Below are 19,741 nucleotides of genomic sequence, written 5' to 3' on the forward strand. Positions count from 1 at the left end.
CTTATGGCGTTGTTTGAATACAAAATATTTTGTAACTACCTATTACTAGATATAAGGTAGTGTTTACAAAATTTAATTTCTTTATCTTCCACTTTTTTAATTATTTAGTATTTATTATTGAATTATATTTTAGGCCAATTAACTACAAATTATATAAATATATTTTAATATTTATAAAAATTAGGTTTAAACTAAAAATTTAATATTTTTTCCATGTGTTTATGTAAGCGTGTATTGAAATAATGTATTTTTGCTACTGATAAAATTCCAAAAACAAAACGGAAATATTCTGAATATATAATAAAATAAAATGAACTAGTATTTATTAATTTCTCTTAAGCTTCGTGAGTGGAAGTTTTGCGATCGTGTCAAGTTTCCTAAGTTTTCTTTTCGTTGTAAATACATGTTATAAGGTTATTAAATTCAAAAAAGTGGTTTTCAAAGTATATTATCTTCACTTTTCCTATAGTATCTGTAATTGGAATTACACAATAATGGAAAATTGTAGAAAGTTCTACCTTGATATTTCGTTTGTATGTAAAGCAGACTCCCTATCAACAAGGTTTTGGATTTCGTTACAGTATGTATAAAAATATATATTTTTCCAAACTCATAAATGGTCTGTTGCATATACAAGTGGTAAAACACCAAGCACAACCAGAACAGTAGGCAATGCATAATGGCACGCGCATAAGTACGCATTCAAAGCGCATCCATGTGTTATCCCCTGCAATGGGTATACCTAACTAGGCTAGGGAACGAATTACCGAGTCCCAGTCCGTCAGATAATACTTGAAAAAATGTATATTAAAACAATGTTATTCAACAATTTATACAACGTTGACATCTCAGTGCTTTTAAGCGAATCACGTTCTATCAATATATTCTCTTAACTTCAGATAGACAACTACATTCACAATCTTTCAGGCAATTACCAGAGGAAAGTAAAAAATACACATTATTCAGTTTTAAAGATGTATATTTCTAATTAAATTGTGTTTTGCAGGGACCGATGGAAAATATATTTACATCTTTATGATTATTGTGCAATACTTAAAAGGATATTGTCACTAATAGTTGTCATAAAATAAAGGAGGCACTTTCTTCAGGATTAAAATAAAGTTGCCATCCCAATGGAAATTTGCCGAACCAGTTGTGTGATTACCAACTAACACAAGTTTACTAGCAACGCTACCCCACGTTAAATCTTGTAACCAGTTCTCTCTAGGAGCTTCACCATGGCTAAATATTTCATTATTTTCACCATCGTGAAAATGTATATAAGTTGAGTAATGCAAACCAGGAAATAAAATTTTATATAATGAAAAATTCGATTGTGCATCAACAGAGAAGTAAAATTGACCAGTGAAACTAAATACATTAATTTGATTAAAATAGTATGGTACCTTAAATGTACCATAAACAGCGTTATGAAAATATTCACAAGACCAAATAATTTCTTTGCCAAAAATATTCACAAACACATCAGTACCATTGATTTTGGTCTTTATTTGTTTAGGTAATTGCATTTGTAATGGCACTAGATTATAATAGTTTCTGTTAAATTTAATCCAGCCACTAGTCAATTTACCCTTGAACACATGTCTGTACGGAAAATCATCGCTAACCATTTCGTTACTGGTTTTCAAAATATTTCTTACAGGTGATTGAGATTCAATAACGTATTTTCTAAGAACCAATTCCAAATCACCGTACCAGTAGAACATTTTTTCATTTGAACACCACCAAGGAAAGAATACACAAAGAAATGACCGTCTGTAGAATTCACCACCAATCAGTATAGTGCAAGTTTCCTCTTCTAAAGTTAACTGTTTCAATCCAGCAGTATTTTCGCCCAACATCGTAGATCTTTTCCTACCATTGAACACTATTTTACAAACATATTCTTTATTTGGTATGATTATATCAGCATTACCGCCCCACTTGTAGATAAATTTAAAGTGGAAATTTCCATCAATTAACCTAGTCTCAACAGTACTGCCATTATTCACATAAGTTGGCATAAAAAAGTGGCCATTAATTGTACTATTATCAACTACTCGACCGGTCCAATTTATCGTAGCCGACATACCCCAACTATTTGGATCAATAATATCATCAGTGTGTAAGATAGCTGGTAAATTTCCATCGAAAAGTGTAACCTCTTGACCATCTCTAGTAGCTGTGATATTGCCACCAGTTATTGTGACAGAAAAATAAGATTTAGTAACATTTTTAGATAGATTTTTTGTAGAAGTTAGAATCAGTGAACTACCACTTGATAAATTTGAATCGTTTTTATCATAACTGTCCGTGAATGTGTCAGGAATTGTATCTTGCAAAGTTGGCAGTGCATTTTGCAAAACATATGGATCGACTTCTGAAAAAAAAAAATACAAAATAAATTGAAGATTAGAATTATCGTGAAAACAAATTGTTCAACTTATTGTTCACTAGAGTTCAAGACATTAATTTTCAATGAATTTAATTCTTGTGAATTGTGTAGTTAATTGTAACTCTATAGGAAATTGTATTAGCCATATTTTTTGCGATCTTGGCCTCCCTGCGAACAGTTTTCTATTTTTAAACTTTAAGAGTGCAAAGAATGGACATAAAATCGTAAAATATATTGCATTACACTAAAAGCACCTTACAGGCGAGCTTAACTCATGAAATGATTTTTTTTCTTGTAAAAGCATTACAAATGAAAGGAATAATATCAGTGAGTAAAAAGTAGAAGAATATTTTCGGAAAGAAGGGATTTGTTTAAAATTGGGTTTGTTACCAAAAATCATAAATTGTATACGTAATCCAAAAAGGAATATAAAAAAATGTATATTTTATATTTTTTAGGTGCTATCAAATACCCTAAAGGGCTAATTTTAGTTCCACCGTGTGAAAGATCCCCTTGTTTCTGACAGCAGTTTCGTTGCTATTATTATCATCCAAGCTCAACCCAAGCGTCTACAGTGCGCCGCTGTTAACACTTGAACTTTCGTGGGGCGAATGGGTCAAGAGGGTGGACGAACGCAGAGGTTAGGAAGTACAAGACTACGTTGAACTTTGCGCTCCCAATTACTAACTACCAAGTGTAGACTGGCGCTCTCATTGGTGAGTGAGAGGTGAGGAATCTTTCTGTCTTTCTGTGGTGCGCTGGGTAGGGTTCACCTGTATGGAAGTGTGATTTTGCTGAAGATTCTTTCCGTTTTTCTTTTTGTGCGATTTTCAAAACATTAAAATACCACAATAAACCTATCACAGGGTTAGCAACTTTTGATTTTAGGGACTTCGAGAATTCTACTAAAAGTGATTTACTGGACTCAGTATAATCACAGTAAAATAGTTTGTACTCTCTTCTTAAACTGCTTACCTTTTTGTTTAGAACTACTCAAGTCTTGGTCAACAATTAAATGTTTACTGTTTTTGTCCATCCACAGAGAAAAATTTATATCAGAAAGTTCATTACAGTTGATACGTTTATTTTTTCGACTATTTATTTTCATTACTTCTTGTGGTACAATTGTGAGATTGTCTGCATTATCGCAAATTATTTTCGATAAAGTTGTTTTACGGATTTCTTCCAGCTGGTCTGCAAAGTAAAAGGAATAAATTGATTTATTATTATTGATGAAAAACATAAGAACTACAATTATTTTCTCTCTCTTCTCGAATGAGAAAAAGTTGCTGCTAGAAAAAATTACCCAGCATTAGGATTTACAAATTCATTTTGAAAAATTCTAAAAGCCACGATAGCCGTGTGTCCTTAACACGATAAAATTATATATACAAGACAATATAAGTACCGGCTTCATTACATTCAATTTTTTATTATAAAGCCAGTGAAAATATAATTATCAAGAAACTTATGCATGTAAAACTTTTGAAAACGAAACTAAATAAAACTTAATGAATCAAGTTATGAAAGATATAAATGATGGAAACTTAACAATACAAATACTAATTTTAAAAAAATTTAAAGAACATAACAAATTTAAAGTAAAAATATAATTAAAATATTCTAGGAACAAATTGGAGGGAAGATAAGGCTAGATCTGCTTAATTATCAACAAATGAATGTATCATTGTTTTAGTAATTAAACTGTAAAAAAAAAAATTAAAAAGCGTAGAAATGATCATCAATGTCGAGTAATACATTTCAAGGGTGGACATATAAACAATAATTTTCTGTCCAGTAGACTATTTAGGCATACAAAGTCAGATTTGAAAAGTACGTATTCGTAAAACTTGTCAATTGCTTTAAAAAAATGCATCTTAAAGATGACATTTACATATAATAACGTCTGCATGCTGTATCAATTCTATACTGAAAACAGATCGTAACGAGTTGAAATTTGTTTGCTGAGACCATTCGTAACCTACATTAAAATATATGTTAACAGTATGAGTGTAATCACAATAGAGTTGGAGTTATTAAATACGAACAGTAAAGAGATTTGAAGCGACCGAGCAGGTTGAGTACTGTGTTTATTTTGCTTGCCTATCTCTCTTAAAAATAATTAAAATATCACAAATTTATTACGTAACTTACCAATTGAAAATGGCCGTGGTTGTCGACTATTTTCATACCAGTATCTATCTCCAATCTTTAGTCTTTGAAATTGATCAGCAATTATACAGGTAGCAGTTGGTCCTAATACACCTCCTTTAATAGGATATTCAGACAACGCCCCAGAATATATATCAATATCTTCAACATTTCTAAAAAAAAAAGTAGTTAACATAAAGCAGAATTAGTTATTTGGCCATCGAAGCTGAGAAATTCTAAAATTTATCTGAAGGACTTAAGAAAGGACTCGCACTAATTATCACATTAGAAGAATGAATAAGCCGATTAGTGGTCACTGTCCTAGTCACAGAGACTTGCCTTTTAAGAAAAAATCTACATAGAATGGGTCTATCGACGCGGAACCACCAAATAGAGAAATAAAGCCTAGAGAACGAATTTTGCGAGCACTACACCCACAAACGATTTCGAATATCGTTTCAATTTGGCACCAAAGTTTTGGTTTTGAAGGTCCCTTTCGCCTCAATTTAGCGTTTTAACTTTCTCTAATTACTCGTAAGTGGTAATAATTTTCGGAAGTGTGTTCAAATTTTAGTTTAAAGAGAATAGATTTACCAGAAATGCGCCCTTATAGAATAGTTTTATCTATAAAAGTTTATTGAATAAGACAATAAATATGAAGCTGTATTCTAAATAAGGCTTTACAAAGCTGTATTCCAAATCTATAGTTTTCAACTAGCAATAATTAACCACTCCGCCGACGGTCACTTACCATGGCAGATGTCTTTATAATTTATTTTGTACACCCAGAAATGTATTTTATTTTTATTTTTATTTTAATAAATAGACTGTATAAATAAAATAAGTAAGTCTATAAAAAAAACGGGGTTGGCTAATCTGCACGCCCAGAGGGTCAAAAAAAAAAAGATTACTGCAAGAGCCTATGGGAAGACATAATTTTTTTGAAAAAATATGATGTGAATGACTTACAATTTTTAAGCTCTAACTGTTTAATTTTCTTCAAACTCCAGATTTCAGAAAAATCTTGGGTATCAGTTTTGTGGCATTTCAATTTTATAAATATTAACGTTTGAAGAACATTTATCAATTATAACTGTATTAACTGAGGTAAAAGACAGGTCGTGTGAGTATTAACAACATTTTCTGATATTCTCGAATTCTACTGCACTTACTTGTATAATTTAGACAGGACACTAATAGACTCTTGGTCTATGAATCCAGATAGCTGTTCAAATGACGCTGCACCTTGCAGATTACACAGTTTTCTCCATTTTAAATATCCAGGCAAACCATGGTCGCGACCTCTTTGGATGTTCAATGATACTAAATCTAATCCACAGGATTTTTTCTTTTTTGGATTCACTTCCGCAGATGAAATATCATTTTCAAATAGATGTTCTGTTACCTAAAAAAATAACGCATGTTAGTAAAAAGATTGTACGTAAAAAAGTTTAAATAGAGCGAAAATAATAGGTGAAAATTAAAAATGAAGTCATGGCGCTGATTTATTTTTATAATTGGAAGAAAAGCTAGTACCTAATGCGCTAAAACTAAACATCTGTTACTATATCGAAGGAAAAAAAAATTATTGAACTGCTGGATCATATGATAAACTTCTCATCTGCGATTTCTGCAAATATACTCATGCGACAAACAACCTGCCTTTGCATTGACATATCTGCATTCTTCATTATGTTATTGATGACAATTAGATACTTAGATTAAAAGAAAAGAAACCTTCCGTCTGTAGCCTGTATCATTTGATGTAAGCAGATTTAGAACGTGGAGCAAAATATGGAAAGACAAGAAATTTAGTAGTGAGACTTTGTTGCCTCTAAAGTCTAATAGAAGGCAAAACATTTCTCTACGGCGACGAAAAATTGCAATAATAAAGCGCCCTTTCAGCAGTGTGTAAAAGATCATAGCAAACTAGAAAACACTATAGTAGAGGACTCGTTAAACGGACTGGCTATGTTGTGTGGCGAGAAAATTCATGTTTGACAACGGTGATTTCTTTAAATTAGGGAAAATTTTTCCATGAACCCAATTCTTTTTCAATCATTATTATTGATTGTTTCCTTTTCAACACTTTTCTAATTTATTACGTCTGCTTCATTCACTTCAAGTTCTATAAAATTCTAGATGCCTCTAGCTTGAAAGATTGCCGCGTCTCTATTTCATACTCATGCTCGAAAGTATAAATGTAGATTTTGAATCCTACTTCTATTTATAAGGTCATCCATTCCACTTGAAAAAGAACTTTTCGCGAACGATTTAAATCTATATACCACCATCAAGTATAATACGATTGTTTTTTTTAAGAATCAATAAATATTTTACCTGTTTGTTGAAGAATCTGTTGCTTTTTTCAACATTAGTTTGCATCGCCCCTTCAAGCACACTGTCCAGATTTCCAGAATTATACAAACTGAATGGATTGAATAGTATGCTATGTAGTTCAGTGTATTCTACAGTACCTGGCAATTTCCCAATACTTTTTATGAGTCCCTGCAAAATTGTTGAATATTAAAGCTAAAGTCACTTGTAGGGATTTTATTAACCCTCTTAATAAATTTATTGATTTGGCACAAATATTAGTAAAAAAAAACTTAATGAAACATAATAAGGTTGTTGAAAATACAATTTAAAAAAAAATTGCTGCTAGTTTTAGATCCTTATTACAGAATCTATTTACTCTCCTATAACCTGTGCCTTTAATCAGTTGAAATTACAAATAATGTTAACATAGGAAGGGTGTTGGTCTAGTGGTCAAGTGTGTGGCTTCGTAAGTGGGAGATACTCAGTTCGAATCCCGCGTATGACTACTCGAAAATAAGTGTCGACTTATTTTCTGCCTAGAATAAGCAGTACAAATTTGAACAAAGTTTGGAGGGAACTAAACGCGCCGAAATGACAAAGTGAGGCTACCGTGACATTGTTTTGAATCAATAATTTATATTTTAAGCCCGAGTGTTTGCTTATGTGGGTATCTATAAAAATAACTTAAAAAAGAAATCTGACAGGAGAAAGCTCAAATTAGATATCCTGCTTACAAAAGCGCAAAATTAATTAATGGACTTCGACTTTACAATACTGGTGTTTTCATTTTATTGATCACAAAAATGTTTAAATACTGATCTCCAACGATTTCTGTTTCAAACTTTTTCTAACAAATATCAAATACTAAATACTGCAACTACTTTTGAGGAACGAAAAAAAAAAACTTAATTGTAGGCTACAAATTAATAACAGTGAGACAAAACATTCTAGGTTCAGTGTGAATAGTAAAAGGTTATTACAATTGTTATAAATAATACACTTACAGGTAGTAATGTGTGAGCAAAACGAAATGCTGCCCCTGCGAACACATTGCTTATCGTTGGGTCGACAGTATCATTATAATTATTGAAATATCCATTTGAATAACTTCGCAAATCGTAATTCTCCATAATATGGGCACCTGCAGAACAAGAAGACATAATCATTTTAAAATATTATCCACGGATTGCCAAATAGCAGGAAAAATATATTATTTACTTAAATGCATTACCTAGTAAAGGTTCCAGAAACTCATTGTAAGTAATATGCTGGATCTGAGCTGAAACTATCTTTCTAGACTCTTCGTAAAGCCTGTTATCGTTCCAATGTGGATTTACTTTCTTTAATTTGTCTGCGACAAAATTGTGCTGTCTAGCCAAAATTAGATGGATGGTAGTCAGATGTACATTTTCATTAGCACGGGCGTCACCTGCAGGTTTTATTTGTAATTAATCTAGCTTAGACTATTTCAAGATTCCTGGGCAACCAGGAATATGAGGAAATGGGAAAGCTTACTGGAGTATCGTTAGTCAACTGATGTAGTTTCTAGTACGATATATGTAGCCCCGCAACCCGCTTATGATAGACCTTGATATCTTAAGGTAGTATTGTGACAGAATTATCAAGAAGCGGAAATTCTGCCCAACTGAGAAGGCTTTGTATCATCGCATGAGTGTGTCGTTTAATGGAGCCTAATTTTAGATTTTTGGGGGTTTGGAAGTTGGACAAGGGAATATTAATTGAAGAGAGATTATCCCTAATTTTGTGAACAGAACAGGAGACCTATTCAAGAATGTTGAGATAAAAACGACAGTACTCTGATGCAGCAAAAACGACAATGTCCCTGAATGCAATTATAAAGAAGAGATGTGAGTCGAGTCCACAAATCAAAGTGCGTGCTTATACAAACATTTTTTTGACTTTTTAAAAAAACAATAGTAATAATGAAAGGTAACTGAAAATTCGGAAATGATAATTGTTTTTATCATTTTAATAGCAGAAAGAGAAACTGTTTACACTAGATAAGCTATCTGAATAAAAATGTTATTAATAAGTAAGCATGTTGAATAGCATACCTGCCAAGAAACAGTATCTGCCTCTTTTAATTTCTTCAATTCTGTTACATCCATTATTTGGATCCGTCGAGAAAGGCAATAGTTCTCTGTTGTCAGGTGTGCGGTACATTTTCATTCGGCCACCTTCGTAAGATCTCAGACTGCTTGCCAATTTCTCTGTGTTACCGTAAACGGCAGAACCATCCAGAAAACTGCTAACCTGATTCAATTGTTCACGAGGTCCTAAGCATATTAAAGTTGATTAAAAATTCAGTCTAATATGTATTACAATTACTACAGTGCGTATAATGGGTAACCAACTAGTCCATTGTCTATTTCAGACAAGACAGAATGCAGCAATAAACCTCAGGTTTTATTTAGCGTATTCTAAAGCATTACAAAAGGGTGTACAAATGGATTAGGATCGTTTATTAATTTTGTGTTGAGAGGCGATGTTTTTGCTAATTTAGATTGATAATTGAGGATGAAATAGAATATGGATCGGGTTAAGAACTAACAATTCCCATGTCCCTACCATCAGCGTGTTACATTTAGATTTAGGTTGGATACGCTTAGGACGGCATCCATAAGGGAAGGACTACAGGCGGATACCACCGATTGTACTCCGTCTCTCCAAAGAAGGTACCTGGGCGTTATATAACATTTACTTTAAAAGCATTTATTAAATAGTTAGCTCTTAAAATTAATGACAGTCTTCCTTTCTATCTATTTCTAAATTTTAAAGTCAACGTCAAGTCAAATCAATAATCAATGGCAATTTCTCCTTTATTTTGCAGTATTGTGCAGAATACCGTTTTTTTTCACCACAATAGTAATTAAAACTTACTAATGTAAGTAAGGTACAATCATGGTTCTCTAAAAAAAATGATGTCAATTGAAGGGGACAGAAAAGGCACAGTAACTCTTTTGAGAGTTTAAATACTTGTTACAAAAAAATCATGCCAAAATTGTGCAATGACACTTCTTTAAATTGAAAAAGAATCTTCAGTATACATCTATCATTTATTTTTGAAATTGTTTCACTATATTCTTATATTTTTGTTAAAATATTATTTGATATATTCCTATTAACTTAGGTTTTCCTTATTTTGTTGTTATTATTCCTTAGTTGTAGCAATTGATTTCTCAAATGAAATTAGGTATTGCAACAGAAACTGTTATCTTCTTCAAAATAAAACAGCATCTATAGGTTCCAGACCTATTAATCATTCCAGAGAGTGCCATCCTACAAAAGTCTTTTACTATTTTTTGTTTTAAAGTAAATACGTACGAAATGTACAAGTAGGAGCAGCGGCAGATCTTACAAAGTCCATGCATGTGATATTTTGCGAATAATTATGTAAATCCTCTTTTGGAATGATGACTGGAAAGCATTCAGGATGCATTTTATCAGGTTTTAAATCACAACAAGATATAAATTCACCATTATAACCTGCAATATGAGAAAATAAACATTATAAGCTAAAAATTAAAATTTCTTATTGTTTTTTTTCCCTATAGGAACTCTTGATTTACCTCTGCTGAGGGCTGTTGCCGAAATATCATGATCAATAAATTGTCCCCAAACAGCAAACATAATGTTAAAGTGAGGATCATTCTGATATTCGGGTCGATGTAATTTAACAGAAACTAATCTTACTGATGGTAGTTCAGACCCGTTTATTCCACACCTTGGAGAAGAAACCCCTATAAAAAAAAATAATGTTAATACCTTGTTGTGTTTACAGTTTCTTATAATTAATGAAATGGGTTTTGTAGGAATTAAAGAAATAGGACTGAAAAAGAAAACATTACATTTGGATTTGCAACGAAGGAGTCATTTATTATTCTATTCACTTTAAAAAAAAGTTTACCATCACAGTATTGTGGCTCCAACATCCGCCGAAAAGGGGTCATAGCTGTTCCCCAATCTTGTGGATGCTTTAAATTGTTACAGCTCCCGTCTATACTTCTGTAAGGTCTTTTATCACATTCCACATTTATTGGATCATGTTTACAATATTTCACGTTCACCCAAGAAGTATCATGTGGTATCTTGATACGTCGATTGGTTTTAAGTTCAGGGTGATTACTGTAAACATTAATAAAATAACTTGTTATTTTGGGGATTCAACACGATATTTTCAAATGTATCTTACTTGTCTAGATTACCTGTAAAGTTTTTGTGTTGCCTTAGAAATAATGTAGCCTTCTCTGGCCAATTCCAGCACTGATCCATCAGTGGCAGTCGCTTGTTGATGCTTGTGCATCGGACTACCGATAGGCACCTGAGGATTTGTTCGATCGAATTTTTTCTTGATCTGTAGCTGTTCTGTACCCCATTGTAGAGCTGATTCTAGCTCCTCAGCCGTAGCACTTTGATGGTTTCCATCTGAGGCTAAAATAAGAATAAACTCTGTTTGCTAATTTAAACGTTACATCATTTTAAGAGTGAATATTATGAGTTATTAATCGAATTAGCCGTTTTGCGACTAATAAATATTGACATTTGCGTACCAGGAAAATGATTGCTATGTTGAGTTGTAAAAGTAGGGTAAACAAGAACTTACAGAAGTAGCTTATTAACGTTTTCAACTATTTTATTCAGTCTAAAATATATTCAAAGTTGCATGCAATTAATATATACGTACCTAATCCTAGTTTTAATAGATTCATTCCAGGTGACGAAGTAATTGGTGAACTAGTATTGTCTTCATTTCCAGCCTGTTGCTTTTCTATCGCATATTCCACTAAAACTATTAAGAGTAAGCACATGGCACTTCTGCAATGAGAAACAGTTATTATTAAACAGTAAGCAAAAAAGGATTTTTTTGATGTGCGAATCAGGACTAGAGTATACCAGTAGCCAGCCTACCAGTAAACCAAAGCAAAAGAAACTAGCATAGGAAAAACTGTTATCTTTTAAACCAATGGTACCAACTAGAACAAAATAATGAGGAATCAAAATAAACAACAGTCATGGCGTAAAGCAAAGTAATATAAATAGGAAATCAGCGAGACTTCAAAGAGGCTGTTCGCGTATCTCTCTCTTCTGAAGGTAGCGAATGAAGGTTGTTCTCCAATTTTAAATTGAAAAATAAGAAAATAACAGGAACTCAATTTAGGCAATGCGGCTTTGATTCAGATAGAAGCTACAAGTATCATATCTTCAGCCTAACTTAAGGCTTAGCTCCGTCAGATAGTAAAGTAGAAATTAAAATAAATTAATCGCTAATTTTTCTTTCCCCCAGGCAGAACTTCAGGTCCAACTAGCAATTTGGTGACGTCGACGTAGTTAAAAGCGCGCACATTACTATTTATATTTTGTTGTCAACAAATAAAAAGCAGCTATACCGGCAATCGATCTGGGGGATACACACAAAGCTACACTTCATAATCACTACACCAATACCGTTTATTTCAGTCTTTAACACTTTTTTTTCTTTTTTGCCGAAGAAAAGTTTTATAACTTCACAGAAATGGAAACACAAAGCAGGAGTTTAAAAACAAAATAAATAATTAAATAAAAAATAAAATAAAAAACCAAGGTCTTAGCGTTGTATTTAACAACTGGCAGAAACATCGCAATTAAGCACAGTATATATTAAATATTATTAATATGTATATAAAAGATAAGTAGATGAACATTTGTTACAAAAAATTCTTTTTTTTAAAAAAAATGAAGCACTTACAGTATTAAGATGCAGGTACAACATTGAAACTGTTTGACTTTTTTGTGAAAACTGACATGCCCTTGGTCATACCTTCGATGGCCTGTGCCTCGAAGATAACTTTTTTCCGTATACATTATCTGAAAGACATTATACATTAAACGATTTTTAATTATTCAAAAGTTAGAACGTATTCCTCGCGTTTTTATTTTCTCTAATATTTAGTTGGAAGCATTTAGAGCCGCCGCATTTTCTAAGATATTCATTTCAGTGGAGAACAAGGAAAGTGGTTCTCCAAATTTCAAAAATTCACACCATCGGTATACTTCCTTTTTACAAGACTTAAGAGAAAACACCAACTCTTGGTAGAGTTGTTAGTTCGGTTTTTACGGATATTTTTCCTTAAAACTACGACACACGAGATTATGAGTAACGGCGAATCTAGTTTTTGATATTTTGTTCACGCACTTGCAAATCCTTTAATAAAAAAAAATTGTTTTTGTAAATTTAATTTTGTAGTATTCAGAAGACTTCAAAAACTTTACAGAAATTAAGCTTAATCAGACAAAAAAAAAAAAAAAATAATTAATGAATAAATCTTTTATCGTCTTGTTACGTAACTGTGTAAAACTTGCGTTTTAATTTTTACTAATGTTCTTGGATAAGATTAATTAATAAATGATTATATACTATAAGCTAAATAAATATGAGATAAACAACTTACTATACTCGATGCTCTGCAGTTTGGCAAATAAGAAACGAAAAGAAGATACTTTTAAGTTAGTGTATAACTTGACGGTTGTAACCGGTTATGTAACAGAAGTACTCTGTCTGACGAACTTCACACACTGAGCGGCCTGAATCCAGTCAACTTAGGGCTCGCAGCTCGTCTAGTATCATTTTACAACCACTCCTTTAGTATTAGGTTACTTTAATGAAAGTAATTAATTATTTATTTTACTTTCTAATAGAACTTCTCAAAGAAAGCACTAATTGCTATCGCCTCAAATTTTCAAGAGAAATAAACGTTTTTAGGTCCTCTCCTGAGTCAAAAAGAAGAAGATTTTATAAAATTTTTCTCTGTTTTGTCTTTGTGTGAAAAAAAAAATTATTAAAAATCCACTTATAAGTTTCACGTACACACTACAAACTGATAGAATTATAAATTACATTTGAAATTATACGGAAAATTACAGTAATACAGTACAACTGACGGATAGGTGGAAGGCGATATTTTTAATCACATCTGTACAGTATAATTGACAATTAAATGAATGGATAAAAATTGGAAGTTATAAACAAAAAGATTGACTGGAGCGCGAATTTCCTAAAATTCCTAATTATCTAAAGGAGTGTTTAGTTCCAGTAATTTATTTATTTAATTTTGTAGTATTCAGAAGACTTCAAAAACTTTACAGAAATTAAGCTTAATCACATTAAAAAAACGAACAAAAATTAAAGAATAAATCTTTTACCGTCTTGTTACGTAACTGTGCGTTTTTATTTTATTATTTAGATGATAATAAGAGGTTCTTTTGAAGAAAGTATGAAATTTAAACTTTAAAACATGATTCTAAAACTTCATAAAATAAAATTTCACACAAAATCTTTAAATTCTTCAAGAAATTCGTGCTTTTCGCTGAGAAACTTTTTATCAAACTTAAAATTCTATCAACTTTATGAGCATCTTAACCATTGAGTTTTGTTATGAAAATTTGACCAAAACGGCGTAGTTGTTTAGCAGCGCAGCGTCTAGTACTGGGCGATAACTACTTGGTAAAGTACATATCAGCACTATCTATCGGTGAAACGATACAATTAATTTTTGTTTAAAGTTTTAATACTGCAATTACAGCGCTCCACTTGTTGCATATTTTGAAACAAAATATTCAATTAATATTAAAAGAAAATATCATTTTATAATCAAGAATTACATTTATTTTTTTCATTTGTGACTGAACATGTTTTATTCAAACGGGAGTCAATTAAATAAGAAATAATACTTGTTTAATACTTCTAAAAGTTTGTATTTAAAGTTGAGTCTTTAGACTTATTATTAACATATTTTTCTTCTATTTACATTTTTTTTCCCTCACTATTTGCATAAAATAGAACAATCTGAGCCCTAAGTGCAACTTTACTAGAGAAGCTGTGCTGAATCTACCCAAAATTCGGGCCTATTTTGCATAGAAACTGTTCTTTTTAGTATTTTAATCTAGCACGTAACTTTCTACTTGATCTTGTGCGCTATCTAGGGCTAATCTTTACATTAACTATCTACGTTTGAATGCTTTTAGCGCTGCCTGGGTGTTTAAACCTAAATATATTTGCTATACATAAGCTTTTAACCCATAGTTTTAACGAATGATTTATCACCTATCTCTCCACAATTTCAGATTTTAGCTTTTAGCATTCCTTTAAGAATTATGTTTGAATCATCGTAGATTATCATAAATTGTAGGTTCTGATATACCATTTTTATAATAAGATGAAAGGTGATATTTCAAACAATGAGCGATTCTTCATATTTATATCTTTCTAAAGTAATAGGTCGTATTTAAGAAATTTGTTTTGACAAACACATAGATTTGCTGTAAATAGCGGTTTAAAAAAATATTTTGTGGTTTACAAATAAGAGTACATTTCAGACACTAAATCAGAGCCAACCTATGGCCAGCCTGCCCTTCTTGAATAATCTTATGGCCCGCGATGTTCATCCAAATTTTACAAAATTTGTATATCATCTCCAAGTGGGACTGATTGACTTACAATGTAATTATGAACTAAACCATATTTTTTTGAAACATCAGAATAAAAAATAGATTTTTATAACACTTATGTCAAAAAATAAAAATTTTATAATTGGAGAAATATCGCACAAAAGAGTTATGAGTGCTTTTGGATTTATTTTCACCTGCGAATCGTTTGTTTCGAACCTGAAATTTATCAAGTATAAAGTTACGTTGTAAACATTGCGAAAATATATGCATTTACAGTATTTCTTTATCTTAACAATTGCAACTTTTTAGCTGTATTTAAGAAGGAGGAACCCAATTCGGTATTTTTCCGTTGTATTTAACCTTACATTTTCCAAAAGAAGAGGATCCTTTATGTTTGTTTCAGCTTTGGCCTTAAAACTAGATAACAAAGACGAAACAAGAAGAAATCTAGGCGAACTGGAACCCAATTCGGTATTTTTCCGTTGTATTTTCCCTTACATTTTCCAAAAGAAGGCGACCCTTTGAGATTGTTTTAGCTTTGGCCTTAAAACTAGATAACAAAGCAAAACAAGTAGAAATCTAGACGAACTGGAACCCAATTCGGTATTTTTCCGTTGTATTTTCCCTTACATTTTCCAAAAGAAGGCGACCCTTTGAGATTGTTTTAGCTTTGGCCTTAAAACTAGATAACAAAGACGAAACAAGTAGAAATCTAGACGAACTGGAACCCAATTCGGTATTTTTCCGTTGTATTTTCCCTTACATTTTCCAAAAGAAGGCGACCCTTTGAGATTGTTTTAGCTCTGGCCTTAAAACTAGATAACAAAGACGAAACAAGTAGAAATCTAGGCGAACTGGAACCCAATTCGGTATTTTTCCGTTGTATTTTCCCTTACATTTTCCAAAAGAAGGCGACCCTTTGTGATGGTTTTAGCATTGTCCTTAAAACTAGATAACAAAGACAAAACAAGTAGAAATCTAGGCGAACTGGAACCCAATTCGGTATTTTTCCGTTGTATTTTCCCTTACATTTTCCAAAAGAAGGCGACCCTTTGTGATGGTTTTAGCATTGTCCTTAAAACTAGATAACAAAGACGAAACAAGTAGAAATCTAGGCGAACTGGAACCCAATTCGGTATTTTTCCGTTGTATTTTCCCTTACATTTTCCAAAAGAAGGCGACCCTTTGAGATTGTTTTAGCTCTGGCCTTAAAACTAGATAACAAAGCAAAACAAGTAGAAATCTAGACGAACTGGAACCCAATTCGGTATTTTTCCGTTGTATTTTCCCTTACATTTTCCAAAAGAAGGCGACCCTTTGAGATTGTTTTAGCTCTGGCCTTAAAACTAGATAACAAAGACGAAACAAGTAGAAATCTAGGCGAACTGGAACCCAATTCGGTATTTTTCCGTTGTATTTAACCTTACATTTTCCAAAAGAAGAGGATCCTTTATGTTTGTTTCAGCTTTGGCCTTAAAACTAGATAACAAAGACGAAACAAGTAGAAATCTAGGCGAACTGGAACCCAATTCGGTATTTTTCCGTTGTATTTTCCCTTACATTTTCCAAAAGAAGGCGACCCTTTGAGATTGTTTTAGCTTTGGCCTTAAAACTAGATAACAAAGCAAAACAAGTAGAAATCTAGACGAACTGGAACCCAATTCGGTATTTTTCCGTTGTATTTTCCCTTACATTTTCCAAAAGAAGGCGACCCTTTGAGATTGTTTTAGCTCTGGCCTTAAAACTAGATAACAAAGACGAAACAAGTAGAAATCTAGGCGAACTGGAACCCAATTCGGTATTTTTCCGTTGTATTTTCCCTTACATTTTCCAAAAGAAGGCGACCCTTTGTGATGGTTTTAGCATTGTCCTTAAAACTAGATAACAAAGACAAAACAAGTAGAAATCTAGGCGAACTGGAACCCAATTCGGTATTTTTCCGTTGTATTTTCCCTTACATTTTCCAAAAGAAGGCGACCCTTTGAGATTGTTTTAGCACTGGCCTTAAAACTAGATAACAAAGACGAAACAAATAGAAATCTAGACGAACTGGAACCCAATTCGGTATTTTTCCGTTGTATTTTCCCTTACATTTTCCAAAAGAAGGCGACCCTTTGAGATTGTTTTAGCTTTGGCCTTAAAACTAGATAACAAAGACAAAACAAGTAGAAATCTAGACGAACTGGAACCCAATTCGGTATTTTTCCGTAGTATTTTCCCTTACATTTTCCAAAAGAAGGCGACCCTTTGAGATTGTTTTAGCACTGGCCTTAAAACTAGATAACAAAGACGAAACAAATAGAAATCTAGACGAACTGGAACCCAATTCGGTATTTTTCCGTAGTATTTTCCCTTACATTTTCCAAAAGAAGGCGACCCTTTGAGATTGTTTTAGCACTGGCCTTAAAACTAGATAACAAAGACGAAACAAATAGAAATCTAGACGAACTGGAACCCAATTCGGTATTTTTCCGTTGTATTTTCCCTTACATTTTCCAAAAGAAGGCGACCCTTTGAGATTGTTTTAGCACTGGCCTTAAAACTAGATAACAAAGACGAAACAAATAGAAATCTAGACGAACTGGAACCCAATTCGGTATTTTTCCGTTGTATTTTCCCTTACATTTTCCAAAAGAAGGCGACCCTTTGTGATGGTTTTAGCATTGTCCTTAAAACTAGATAACAAAGCAAAACAAGCAGAAATCTAGACGAACTGGAACCCAATTCGGTATTTTTCCGTAGTATTTTCCCTTGCATTTTCCAAAAGAAGGCGACCCTTTGAGATTGTTTTAGCTTTGGCCTTAAAACTAGATAACAAAGACAAAACAAGTAGAAATCTAGACGAACTGGAACCCAATTCGGTATTTTTCCGTTGTATTTTCCCTTACATTTTCCAAAAGAAGGCGACCCTTTGAGATTGTTTTAGCACTGGCCTTAAAACTAGATAACAAAGACGAAACAAATAGAAATCTAGGCGAACTGGAACCCAATTCGGTATTTTTCCGTTGTATTTTCCCTTACATTTTCCAAAAGAAGGCGACCCTTTGTGATGGTTTTAGCATTGTCCTTAAAACTAGATAACAAAGACAAAACAAGTAGAAATCTAGGCGAACTGGAACCCAATTCGGTATTTTTCCGTTGTATTTTCCCTTACATTTTCCAAAAGAAGGCGACCCTTTGAGATTGTTTTAGCACTGGCCTTAAAACTAGATAACAAAGACGAAACAAATAGCAATCTAGACGAACTGGAACCCAATTCGGTATTTTTCCGTAGTATTTTCCCTTACATTTTCCAAAAGAAGGCGACCCTTTGAGATTGTTTTAGCTTTGGCCTTAAAACTAGATAACAAAGACAAAACAAGTAGAAATCTAGACGAACTGGAACCCAATTCGGTATTTTTCCGTTGTATTTTCCCTTACATTTTCCAAAAGAAGGCGACCCTTTGAGATTGTTTTAGCTTTGGCCTTAAAACTAGATAACAAAGACAAAACAAGTAGAAATCTAGACGAACTGGAACCCAATTCGGTATTTTTCCGTTGAATTTTCCCTTACATTTTCCAAAAGAAGGCGACCCTTTATGTATATTTTAGCTTCGGCCTCAATACTAGATTACAGAGACAAAACAAATAGAAATCTAGACGAACTGGAAGTCAATTCGGTATTTTTCCGTAGTATTTAACCTTACATTTTGCAAAAGAAGGCGATCCTTTGTGATTGTTTTAGCTTTGGCCTTAAATAATATTTAACAATTACAGAACAAGTAGAAATCTAGAGAACTGTACTTTGGAAAGAGATATAAGATGATAAAATTTGGGAGTTTAACATTTCCTTCATATCTCGATTTGCTGTTTCTCTTGGGAATCAAAAATAGATTTTTTCATATTTTCATTCATATTGTAAAGAGAGAAAAAAAAAAAATCAACTAGTGAATGTGTAGTTAACGAATTAGGGATTGTATTTTATTCATAAATAAATAAAAAGTTGGTCACACTGCTTACATGACTTTCCTTTAACAGCTGATATACCTGACCTGTTTCCTGCGGCCATCTTTTACTCGTTAGTCGTGTCTCGTTATTAACGTGATTTTTAAGTGAATATTAGTGAGTGTTAAAGTGAAATTCTACTTTACAAATAGTGTTTAAGTTATACTTAGTGCGTGATATACAGTTTTAGTGCGAATAGTGTTGTGAATTATTTTAAATAGTGTCAAGTGTCAAGTGCTATTGGACTGGTGATCTACTAAGATGCTGATGAACTTGGATATACTTTAAACAAGGTAAGACTTTATTATCAATTACTTATTTTAAATTTCAATAATATTTTTATTATTCTTGCATGAAAATAGCATGATGTTATCATTTATTTATTACTTACAAATTAATATTAATGCCACGTCTTGACTACGTTTAGTGTTGGTCAATTCCTTAATT

General features: G+C 32.4%; 1 protein-coding gene across 1 annotated transcript; it reads right to left on the minus strand.

Annotated features, from left to right (window-relative positions):
* Window positions 1-961: 961 nt before the first annotated feature.
* Window positions 962-13,734, minus strand: LOC141461992 (uncharacterized). The gene is made up of 15 exons (XM_074143531.1): window positions 13,315-13,734; window positions 12,612-12,730; window positions 11,571-11,701; window positions 11,092-11,317; window positions 10,794-11,011; window positions 10,456-10,626; window positions 10,211-10,372; window positions 8,941-9,162; window positions 8,097-8,294; window positions 7,870-8,006; window positions 6,887-7,054; window positions 5,719-5,951; window positions 4,550-4,719; window positions 3,371-3,589; window positions 962-2,380 (listed from the first exon to the last, which is right to left on the minus strand). Exons 2-15 carry the CDS (start codon window positions 12,725-12,727, stop codon window positions 1,071-1,073), a joined length of 3,681 nt encoding a protein of 1,226 aa, XP_073999632.1. The 5' UTR covers window positions 12,728-12,730; window positions 13,315-13,734; the 3' UTR covers window positions 962-1,070.
* Window positions 13,735-19,741: the final 6,007 nt, after the last annotated feature.

The sequence above is a fragment of the Rhodnius prolixus genome, unplaced genomic scaffold, assembly GCF_049639745.1.
Source record: "Rhodnius prolixus isolate KJV_2025 unplaced genomic scaffold, Rpr scaffold_12, whole genome shotgun sequence".
NCBI classification, from domain to species: Eukaryota; Metazoa; Arthropoda; class Insecta; order Hemiptera; family Reduviidae; genus Rhodnius; species Rhodnius prolixus.

Excerpts from the sequence above, each read along its gene's own strand:
- LOC141461992 (XM_074143531.1), bottom strand. The coding sequence starts at position 12,727 with ATGTATACGGAAAAAAGTTATCTTCGAGGCACAGGCCATCGAAGGTAT. Across the intron at positions 8,295-8,940 it reads CAGATACTGTTTCTTGGCAG|GTGACGCCCGTGCTAATGAA; the intron begins GTATGCTATTCA and ends TAAAACCTGCAG. Across the intron at positions 7,055-7,869 it reads TTGCTCACACATTACTACCT|GGACTCATAAAAAGTATTGG; the intron begins GTAAGTGTATTA and ends ACAATTTTGCAG.